General features: G+C 44.7%; 1 protein-coding gene across 5 annotated transcripts in view; it reads right to left on the bottom strand.

Annotated features, from left to right (window-relative positions):
- Positions 1-11,954, bottom strand: part of GRIA3 (glutamate ionotropic receptor AMPA type subunit 3) — a 145,110-nt gene that overhangs the window by 43,928 nt on the left and 89,228 nt on the right. For all 5 annotated transcript variants that reach the window (XR_010652109.2, XM_071813445.1, XM_065846475.2 and 2 more), the window contains exons 8-10: positions 9,587-9,691; positions 8,221-8,328; positions 6,888-7,094 (exon numbers count right to left, since the gene is read on the bottom strand). Coding sequence is in view for 4 of the 5 variants with exons in the window: in XM_071813445.1 (XP_071669546.1) it covers positions 6,888-7,094; positions 8,221-8,328; positions 9,587-9,691 (420 nt within the window). In the remaining variant the exon portion in view is untranslated. The remainder of the gene's footprint in view (positions 1-6,887; positions 7,095-8,220; positions 8,329-9,586; positions 9,692-11,954) is intronic.

The raw sequence follows: 11,954 nt of genomic DNA, 5'->3' as shown, positions 1-11,954 counted from the left end.
AAGGATAAAAATATTTATTTTTTTCTGATACATTTCTGTCTTCCTGCTTTCCTACCATTTTTTGATAGGCGATCAAGATGTTGGAAATGCCAACACCCTCATGCCTTAAATGAATATGGCAGCAATTGTTTTCTGTGGAGGGAACAAGCATGGGTTTGGACACAGGGTCCCAGGAAACCATTGACAACTAGGGCACTGAAAGCAGATCAGCTACAACCCAGCACTGGAGCCTGGCTCCCCATCACTTCCCTGACTACAAGTTACACTGGAGAGGTTAAAAAACAGACTGATCTTTGCTTATTTGTTTATAGTATTTGAAATGGAGAGCTTATGGAGAGCTCTAAGCACCCTACAGGATAACTGCGGCACAGTTGTGAATTTCCCTCCCTGTTATGGCTGCAGATAAGCAGAACCCATAAAAATTGAGCTTGATAAAAAAGAACATAACCACAACCACAAACATGCCATTCCCCATGCAGAACTGGAAGGAGGCTTAAGAACCTCAACAACTAAGCCTTGCTAATCGCTCATGACTAATGGCGTTTCAAACATCATCTTCACCGCATTTGAGCCGGGCGAGAAATGTCACGGATTCCTCTGAGGTTTGTTCTGTCTTTCCCTGCGAGTGTGGGAGGGAGGGATTTAGAGAGGACACACAGCAAAAGCACTACCCACTCTGCTCACAGCTGAGCCCAGGGGCTGCAAACCTCAAGACTCTTAAGGTGAGGGAGAAAAAATAATAGCAAACTGCAACACGGAGAAGAAAATCCATAAGATGTTCCACCTCTGGAATCCAAAATGAGGGATCAAATTCTTCTGCTGACAGACCCAAAGATGAGCCCTTCTAACTTCAAAGCCATGCACAAGAGACAGCAAGAAACACTGGCCATGCTCCTGCCTCTGCGTGCTTCTGGTCATTCCTGCTTGCAGAACGGAACAACTTCTTTGCTAGAGTGTCGCTTTTCAAGAAGTGGGTCTGGACTGCAGTCACTTCGCATGATGGGACACCAGCCAGCACTCAGACTACGTGCAGAGCGAAGCAGAGGGACACTGCCCGACTTCCACTGGGAGCCAACCCTCCAGGCACTCCTGAAGTGCTGAATGAGGTACCCAGCGGTGTTGGAAGAGACTGCACTGGAACAACAACTGACTCTGAGCACACTGTAGGCCTCCTCAGCAAAGTCTGAGGCTTCCAGGTGTGAGAAAAGGGTGTCAGACAGAGCAACACATCACCTGTGGTAACTGCTGGTAAAAGGTACTTTCTAAAGAGGGTCTAGTATACCCAGGGATATCAGGGTGTGTTGAGAGGCCAGGTCATGCGGGCAATGTGTTTTTAACACATTAGCTCACACTCATTTAAAAACAACAGCCGACATCTGACTCGCAATATGCCACATTGAAGTCTTGATGTGTATCAGCTGAGCAGTGTAAAAAGGTGTTAAAACTGCAGTTGGCCTTGCCTGCTGTAGTTTGTCAATGTTAAGTCCATGCATGTTTTATGCAGATGCCCACAGTTCCTTCTGAGACACAACTACTGTATGCAGATGCAGAAATTAAGGGTACATCTGCTTTTCAAGCTGTAGACATGTGTGTGCCTGCCCTGTCTGTGCTGGGCTGCAGATCAGCCGAAGTCACTGTGGCTCTGTGCTGGGGCTGCGGTCCTGTCCCCCTGCACAGCGCGGTGCCACCACGGCTCAGTGTTCCCCAACAGGGACCTGTGTGTGCACAGGACCAGGGTCTGTCTGAGCCCCGGGCAGTGGCATTGCCTTTGGGCACCTGCACCTGGGCTGTCCTCCTGCAGACACCTGGGCAAGGGGCGCAGGGCGAGCTTCTCCCGCTCACAGCACATCAGGCCCTGCCACAGACTAAGAGCGTATGGGTGTTTTTGAGGAGAATTCAGAAATAAATTAGTCTTCCTCTCTGCTACGATTCAAAGGCTGTATATGCCATCTGTAGTCTTTCTTCTGCTGCTGGGAGAGCCAGCGAGGCCGGCGCCACGCAAGTCTGGTTAGCGTGTTAAAGGCAGGGAGATGAGTAGGTGGTCCCATGCTGACAGACTGTGAGGCTGCCTGTGTTCAGGGGACTGTCTGCCCTTTACATCCCTGCTTTGTTCCTTTATGCTATTTTACATATTGAAAAGTTTTTATGAAGACCCTTTTTCACCTGAGTTTTAAAGGCTGGAAGGTCTGGCTGCTCTTTCCATTCCCAAAGCATTTGTAGTTACAATTAAGATCTGTGTTAAACCTACTGTCAATCAGCCTCAGTGATGTGAAAAGCATCAGGCCTGGGGAGGGCAGGTTTTCCCTGGCTCAACAGGGAAGGAGGAACAGCAGCCTGCTTTAAAAGGGGAAGAAGAAATAAGAACCTACAGAAAGAGGCTTATGCTACAGAAGAGAAAAGACGACTGTCTAGCGCTCAGCAGCTGGTGGGTACAAAGCCCCGAGCGCCGGCCCCGGGCTCTGCCCAGCGGGAGACGCTGCTGCTCGTCAGCAATGGATCGCGGGACAACAGCGCTGACCTGGCTGGTTTGCGTTGCTGGGTAAACAGCAATTCAGTCTCCCACACTGAGAGTGATTTAGCTGCTTCCCTCTTCTAAAATGTCCAAGAAGAAAGCTTTACCTATTTGCTATTTTTCTTCTGTCAGAAGTTTACACTAGGCTTTAAAATTTCTCTTAGTTTAGAAAATAATACTGCTTGAATTGGTGGGGCTTTTTCTGGTAGGAAGAAGAGTCTTATTTTGCCACCATCAGAGTGAAAGAGCAAAATTAAGGTTTTCTTTAACCTGAACTGACATTTTTTTGATTTATAAACTTCATTTTTATGGCAGGTTTCATTATAATTATTAATTATTATTACTGTTATTATTACTACTACTACCATCAACATTTGAAAATTGCTAACAAACCATGAGGCCCTGTTATCTCCTCTCTGGCAAGACTTCTGGGTTCTCCTGTGTGAAGCGCAGGATTTTGGGGATATCTGCCTCCAGGACTGCCATCCCGCAGCTGCCAAAGAGCGAGCCCTTCCTGTGACCAGGCTCACCTGGACTGCCCTTCACAAAGCCACAAAGAAAGGCCCACGAGCACCAGCTGAGAATGTGCTTGACTCTGGGGGGCCCTACGGCATGGCAGACTTTTACACCCTCCAAGCAACCCTGATGTGAAATGAGGCAAGGGAGGGATCATTTCTAATGGGAGGTACTTTCGCGTGTCTGTCCCCACGTAACGGGTAACTCTGGGGGCTGCTCCAGTCCGCCCAGTCAATGCAGACCCAAGGCCAGCCTCACACTGCATCCAGCACTGTGCCATCCAGCCCGGGGACCCACAGCACTGGGACACAGCCCCCTGGCTGCTGTGAGCACACGAGCCCCCGTCCCTCCCCTCCCAGCCATGCCCAGCCCTGGACCCCACGCTCTGCCGGCTGCCAGGACCCGGCTGCACCTTCCCTCCTGACTCTGGGCTGCACCCCACAGGAAGCACGAGCAACAGTAACAACCAACTGGCACAAACTACACATTTATTACAGTTAATTAGGGTTTTGGCATTAAAACGACAAGCCATTCACTTTCTATGACTGTCCTAAGAGCAATTTTGGAAAAGAGTTGTATGCATGGGTCTATGCAAAAAAAGGGCACTGTATTCAAAAAGCCTGGTAAGACTTCCCAGCAGTGCCAGGTGGTGGTGGGAAGCTTGCTGGAGCAGGAATATGCTGGACTGGACAAATGACTAGTCACTGTTTATCACTTGAGACAAATGCAATCTGAAAGATTGTCTTTTCTGCCACAGCTCAGTTCAGCTGCTGGATAACTGGTACCAAACCCAATCAGGCCCCTTTTATCCCCCTCACCCCCCATCTGTCTTCCATACATGCTAATAAAGGCATTTAAAATCTAATTTCCCTCTTGTCTTCCCAAAATGGAATCTAGAGGAGCCAAATCTGACAGTCATTTTGCAGACAAGGCTCACAGGGGCATTAGGGGCAAAGACAGTTTTAGTTCCCTAATAGAGTTTTAAACCCCTGAGAGATAAAGGAAAGTCAGCACGTAAATGAGGCGCTTGCTCCAAATAATTAGCACTTCTAGAGCGCTTTTTATCTTCAAAGGGCTTTGTGCACATCCTTGTGAGTGTGGTACACAGCCCCCTTTCAGCAGATGGAGAAAGAGGCCAAGGGTATCTCATGATGTGTGCAAACAGGGCTGTGAAAGGGGCTGGAGGGCTGGTGAGGTTTGTACTCAGAGGTCAGGAGTTGTTCTCCCAGCTTACAGCAAGCCAGGTGGATTTCTGAGCAGCTTGCCAGCTCAGAAGTTCAGCTCAGCAGGATGGGGAGCTAGCTCAGCAGCGCTGGGCTGGAGGCATTAACCTGGGTTTGCAGTCAAACCTCGAGGGATGCAGCTGACCTTTGAATAATTGAGCACCGCAGCGAAGAGGCTTCAGTACTGAGCTCGCAGCACGAGCAGAGGAGCTGTTGGGCGCCAGGGAGGGAAACATTCCTCAATTTTTCATTAATGAGAAAACATTGATGAAAACTGTGCTTCAGAATATGAAGGAACAGACCTTTTTTGCAGGGGAAAATGACAACAGCAGGGTGGTTCTGGGGTTGTTTTAAGGAATGGTCCATGGTGCCTGCAAGGCTGTTTTTTGCTGGTGTGGAAAGGTCACAAGTACAGCCAGGTTAAGATGAAGCGTCAGGGGCTGGGTTTGATGCTGAGGTCTGAGCTAGGATTGTCCCAAGGGGCTGTGGAAAATGCAGCTGCAGCCAACCTGTTCATCACAGAATCCCAGCACAGTTTGGGTTGGAAGGGACCTTTAAAGACCATCTAGTCCAACCCCCCTGCCATGAGCAGGGACATCTTCACCAGCTCAGGTTGCTCAGAGCCCTGTCCAGCCTGGCCTGGGATGTCTCCAGGGATGGTTCATCCACCACCTCTCTGGGCAACCTGGGCCAGGCTCTCACCACCCTCATCATAACAAAATTATACCTAGTCTAACTCTCCCATCTTTCAATTTAAAGCCATTAACCCTTGTGCTATTGCAACAGGCTCTACTAAAAGGCTGCTCCTCATCTCTTTTATAAGCCCTCTTTAAGCACTGAAAGGCAGCACTAAGGTCTCCCCAGAGCTTTCTCAAGGCTGAAGAACCCCAACTCTCTCAGCCCGTCCCCAGAAGAGAGGTGTTCCAGCCCTCTGATCATTTTTGTGGCCCTTGATCCAGATGGATCTTGGATCCTACAGCAGCTGCACAGGCTGATCTCATGTGGTCCAAGTCCCAGAGGCAATGCCCATATCACACCTTTCCTCCTATGGTGCAGACAGTCCCTGTGCCCTGGCTCTCAGCAGTCATTTCAGGTTCTCTTTTGCCATGCCTTTTGCATATGGTATGATTATTTTTTTTTAAGTGAATAAACTCTTTCATTGCTTGCCACTTACGAATATATCAAAAGGACCCAATTACAGCTAATACTCTTGATATTTCTTGAATCACACACAGGGAAACTGAGGGTTTAGGTTTCCACTGCAATGTAATTATGCTTGGAGCTAAACTAAACCTTTGCTTCAGGGGTTCTTGATATACTTGTATTCTCTGCGAGAGGTAACACTGGTTTCCCAAATCATGTAACTGAGGCATGGGGAGTTCAGCAGATTTGCATAATGTCAAACCTCAATGCAACAGGGAAATGAAGATACAACCCAGGGCTCCAGACCCCTGTTTACTTCCTCTAATCAGCAGATTTCCCTCCCCTTAATACAATACTACAAAAACATTGTTGCTTATATAAAATATTTTGAAGTCAAATAGAGTACCAAGCATACAATAAGGCATCAGGACTGACTGCTCCAGAATGAGCAAACTTTTGCAAATCTAGCAACTACTTTAAGAATACTGATTTATTTGAAAACAATTATCTCACCAAACATTTTGCAAGAATGATCATACATTATCTCAAGGAAGTTTTGAGGTGACTTTTGGAAATTACACTCAGCCATGGCACAAAAGGAGGCAATGGAAATATTCGCTTCAACTCAGATATTTTGAATAAAGGAAAGCTTGTTAAAAATAAACTGTAAAGAAGATTTGGGCGGAATCACAAATCATCTCATTAGCATTTGGGGGAGAAAAAAGAAAAAGCAAAGACGAAATATCAGCTTGTAAAGTCTTTTCTGCAAAGCCAATTTTCTCCCCCTTCCATCTGGTTTATCTATATTCCAAAATTCTCATTTTCAAAGAAATTTCTAAAATGGCAATTTCGGACTCATTTTGTTCTTACTAAACAAAGCAATGCAAACCCAATATAGACATATAAAGAGGAATGCAATGAATTAGACCTTTTTTTTTTTTTTTTTTTGTCTGACAGTTGATTTTCAAAGCCAAACCCAGGGTTTAAAAGAAAAAACATACATGGGTGATTTCACACTTGCATTGCTTCTTACCCTGAGAAGCTACCATGGGGCTACCTCAGTATTTGGTGTCTGGTCAAACACAAATTGACATCAGTGATCCAAGGAGGACCAACATCACAGGATCACAGCTCTAATGGGAGGGAAACCCTCCAAAGCACGCACGAGACTGATAGAGGAAAAGGGGACATGGCAAAGGCAAAAAGAGCCTACGAAGAGCAAACTGGAAATTCTGCTGCAGACGGTAATTTGAAATTTGCCCAGTGCCACTTCTCAACATTTTGTGGACTCTGATTTAGAGAACAGCAGTAAAAAATGTGACATTTTCCTGCAAGGAAATGATTAGAAAAGTAGACTATAAAAATGGCACTACAAAGAAATATCTAGAATTTTAAAGGTCGCATTCAAACAGATGATCTTTATTTTGCAGTTTATTAAATTTGAGCATAACTTTTTATAAAGAACATGAAAATGAAGGTTAAGAGAAACTTACCCCATAGACCAGTTCACCCACCATGCCATTCCATATCTTAGTCTCAGGGTCCCTAGCTCCATATTTCCCATCTCCAACAATTGACAGTTTGTATTTTATTCCAACATGTTTTGCTATTTCAGAAGCTAAGTCTACACAATATCCTTCATATCTCTCATTCCCTTCTAGTTGTTCATGGTTTTTCTTATACATTACATATGGTGATTCCTTTGAAACAAAAGTAAAGATCAAAAGTCTATGAATGTAAAACACAGCTTTAAAACATACAAAATGAGAGCTGTTATTAACCTTTATATTACTGGCATGTATTTACAATATCTCCTGCTTTGGTACAGAAATTAGAAAGACAGACTTCTGCAGGTTTAAAATCTTTGGCTGATCCTACACATACTATGGATTTTATTCCTAGTATGGACCCATTGAAGACAACAGGACTATTCCAATGTAACAAAGTTACACTTTTGTTCACAGGATTAGGCCTGATTACACAGTCAAACAGCATCACTGTAGCAATAATCCAGGTTTTAGTGTTTAAAGAATTGAAATACCCAGCACCTACATCATCAAAATCATTTCCTAAGGCCCCAGTGGCCTAGAACGGGGCTCTGATGGAGATATTTTCAAAGCAGCCTAAGGGAAGCGAGGCTAAAATCCTCAACAGGAATTTCTGTCACTAAATTCCCTTAGCCTTCTTGGAAAATTCTAGCTGAAATGCTGATCATATCTCGCTAAATCCAGAGCAGTATAAAATACAGTGCTTCAGGAGATAGCACAAAATTGGCTCATGCTTAGTAGAATTGCAACAGGCATAAAAGTCACAAACAATACTGTGCAGAGCACATCTGCCCGAGGCATTGGGGCTGCCACAGAAGAGCTTTATTCCTCTGGAATCCCAGGGGTACAGGTCACTTTTCACCCAGAGCCAGAGCCGTTCCAGTTCTCCTCGTGCCAGCCTGACTCAGCCCACAGAAGCTGAGCTTACAGGAGCTGTGCTTGAGTGAAGAGTGTGCAACCTGACCCAAGAGTGGGAAGGCCAGATCCTGCAGTCATTTACATACATGCATCACAGCTTCACTTTAAGATGAGTTCAAGTGTCTGAGAAGCAGCGAAGCGCAATGTCGAGCTCAGTGAGCTCCTCTTGTGAGGAAAGTTACTGATATAAATGGAGGTTTGCAGGGTCAAGCCCTCAGAACATCTCTGGAAGATACTGAGCTTTTCAGTCACTTGAAGCCACACAGTGTCCAACAGTTGCCCCCGGCAAGGTGTCTAACACACCTCAGGTGCTGCGGGTCTTGTTTCCTAAACACAGACACACTAAGAACATAAAACTTACCAAGATGGTAGTGACTACTATAGTTCTGTTCTCCACAGATGAAGTGTCATTAGAGGGCAGCTGATCCAATGCTGGCACAAATCTTTCATACTCATTCCAATAACCAGCCTGTAAAAATGGAGATTGTTACCTCATTACATATGTTTACAAGGACTATGGTATGTGAACATTTAACAGGAACTGTCAAAACACATGGCTTTGTAACACTCACGTAACAGTTTTGCCATTAAAGGATTACATTAGCTTTAATATAATTTCCTTACAGAAACAATGTTCTCAAGCCTACCTGCAAATAAATACAAGCCAGATCTAAGTGAAAATATATCTTAAATTCTCCCTATCTAAATTCACATCATCATGGTGCCTGTGGAAGAGATTACCGTGTATCCACAGCATAAGAATATACCACAGACAAGAAAATAAACTGCAGGTGGGGCAGTGAACGCAGTCCGTGCAGATGTGCCTGAGCCAGCTGCACAGACACCGTCAGCCAGGCGGGCGCCGGAGCGCTGCCTGCAGTAGGGGACACAAACCCTCTGTGAGCACGAGGGGCTCCCTGCCTTGTGCTGACCTTCATGCTGCTGTGGCTACGTTGCTATTGTGCTATTACACTGGGTTTTGTATTGCTGCACAATACTTCCGTCTGCACTGTAAACCTAGCCCAAGTGCTGGGCCATGTCCAGAGGTACTTTGTTACCGAATATGGGCAGAAGAAGTAGTCTCAAGTGACCGAGCAGGTCAGGCACCTATTGCCAGGTGAAATCAGGGGGATTTACATGCTTCAGCCACACACATTTTTCTCTATACACTCCTGAGATCCTGTCTAACTAATTATTTTTGAAGATCTGCCCTAAATTTCTTTTATAACTGGGATCTAGGCAACTATCCCACTTAGGATCTATATTTTATCTAGGAGACAAGAGAATGAGTAGCAAATCCTAATTAAATATTTTCTGTTAATTTCAGAAGGTTTCTAAAATACACTGGCTCCAACTTCACTACATATCCCAGGCCTGTTACGGAAAGGAAGGGAAAGATGGAGAGAAATTTAGGAGATAGGGTTGAGCACGGGACCATGACAGAAGGTATTATGTTTAGCAGTGGAAAAGCTCCACAAGGGCTTTAAGGGAGAAAGTGGGGTCTGAAGTTGACATGGGAACCAATGAAGATATTAAGCAGGGTGAGTGGTTTGGCCCAGGAACAGAATAGAACAAGGTTCTATTCTGGACAGGACAACCAGCAGGGAGGTGGGGTTTCCTCAGGGCCCCGTTATTACAGTGCCTGGGTGGTATTTTTGAGTATCGTTAGTTTGTTGGAGTAAATATTTGTGAAGATGTGAAATCTGGATGCACATCTTGAAACCCACCTTCCGTGACCCAGCGGCTTTCATTTCATACACATCAATTGTGTAATTTGTTCTCCGCCCGTAGGTGTCGAACTGGATGTTCCCTGTCATTCCTTGAACTTGCACCTTAAGGAAATCAACAGAAAAAACATTTTAATAAAAGATTCACTTTATTTCTCCCTCGGTTACATTTCCCACGAACCCACTAGCTCTAGCACAATTTTTATCTATGTAAGAGACCTGCAGCGCTTTTGACACAGCCAGCTATATTCTTCATAACAAAACCAATCCAAATTCCCTCAGTTTCAGCTGTACATATTCTCCGTTAGTCAGTACTCAGCTGGTGACTCACTACCACAGAGTGAGCTGTATTTAAGTATATGTGAAATTAGCCTTGCACGTATATTAAATGTAAGAGTGATTCCACCACACTTAGTCACACTGGGTTCACTGATAACAGCATGCAGTATCAACAAGGCAGATGCAACAATTCAGTGCCATTAAACCCCTCACAATATGGTACAGAGCGATTTGCGATATGGACCAGAATCCCGTATCATTGCTCATTCCGGGAAGAGCTTTATTTTAAGCTCAGTCCCAGTGTAGGAGAAAGGAATGAATGTCTTCTCTGAATGAGCACAGACAATTATCTCTACTGCTTCTGGCGTTTTGGTCTCAATCTGGATGGATGGGTGTATAGACGGTAAGTCATCACCATTACCTATTCACATGAATCATCTTAAGGGGAAGTATAAAGTACTTTGTTTCAAAGAAAAAATCTTCCTTATTTCCCTGTATGAAAGGGTGAGATATTTCCATTTATCACTTATCAACACTGACAAGATGTCATCTCAGGAAGAAGGGGTAACAGTCTGAAACCTGTGTTGGTAAATCAGCTTTAATATTTAGCAAAATGCTGTAGAAGTTACAGGAATAGGTGACAGAAGACTAATCAAAGGGAAACTGTTCAGGGATGGTGACTGATCTGCTATTTATGGTTTTGAGATGGTACAATCAAACTTATTACAGTGGACAATGCTACATAAAACAGCCAAAATTCCTTGGACCCCAAATTAACCAGTGAGCCAAATTCAGACTGACATATAAGTAGTGTGGTTGTTACATAATTTCAGGGGCCTGGAAGAACATGGGAGTTATTCCTGTCTCCAGAAAGCTAGAGAGTTGAATGGGATTTGCAAGCCAAATTTGCCCCTAAGAGGTCTTATTAACTGTGGACTGGGCAAATGTACGTGTAGGGTAGTTGCCTGCAGGCAGATGTGAGTTGATGTGCTGCTTGTGGCCCTTGCTGGGAGCTGTGTGGCCACCATGGCACAGCAGCGACTGCGTGTCTGAGCTGAGCTTGTTAGACCGGCTCCATCCTGATGTGTATTGAGACGTGCGCGTTGTGCACTTGACACCTTTTGACTTCAAAATTTAATTTGTTTCTGTCTTTGGTGGGAAAACTCTGCACTTTTCAAACTCCAGCTGCAGCGAGGCAGGAAGACTCACCAGGACTCAAAGCGCTTCTAGCAGCAGCATGAGGGGGCAATCACAAATGGAGCGACTATTTATAACTGCCCAGATCTGTTCGGGTAAACTGTCTGCCACTGATCTGATGTCTTAGGATCAGCTTCAGAAACGCAGACATGTACAGTTTTCAAGGCTGGAGGGAAGCAGACTCAGGTAATGCTTATTTCCCTTTTGCCAGCAGCATGATGATAGCATGGCACTGAACCTTCTGCTGGCACAGGATATTTCAAAGATGCCCTGTAAAAAATATTCCTATCCGAGCTGTTGCTATAGAGCGGAGAAGAAACATTGTTAAATCAAAGGTTTTTTCCCTGAAGCAAAGACTCAAGATCATCATTGGAATAGAGGGAGAGAGTGTGATGGACAGGATGGGGTCTGGAAGGCAGTGTGGGATGACCTTGGGTACCACTTGTTGGAGGAGTATGTAAACCTCACTTAGATGACTTGGAATTGCTAAAACAACACAAGGAAACCAGCTGAAAGTCAAACTTCTGCATTTTTTGCCAATCATGGTTTTGGTTTTGTATATCATATGAATTATGTTTTTAAAATACATTCTCTCAAATAAGGGAGTGTCCCATAGCAGTGTTGGTTTTCTTTGTTGACACGAATACCTCATATCTCATTTATGGGAGTTCAATGTTCCGCTTGTAATGAAATTCAAATGGACAGCACAAATTCTTTAACTACTGTGAAGGCTGAATTTAATTAACTCCTCTTCAAAAGCGTGTAATGCTACATTAGTGTACGTGCAGCTAGAGCACTTGTTAGGAAGTGACATAATGGCATAAAAACAGCTCTGGCAATGTAAGACTGAACCATCTCTCTCAATCTTAAGAGTGATACAATCTGATTATAA

This window comes from Patagioenas fasciata, chromosome 11 (assembly GCF_037038585.1).
Source record: "Patagioenas fasciata isolate bPatFas1 chromosome 11, bPatFas1.hap1, whole genome shotgun sequence".
Lineage (NCBI taxonomy): Eukaryota > Metazoa > Chordata > Aves > Columbiformes > Columbidae > Patagioenas > Patagioenas fasciata.
The sequence above is the reverse complement of the archived record's forward strand: the minus strand, read 5'-3'. Positions and strand labels throughout refer to the sequence as shown.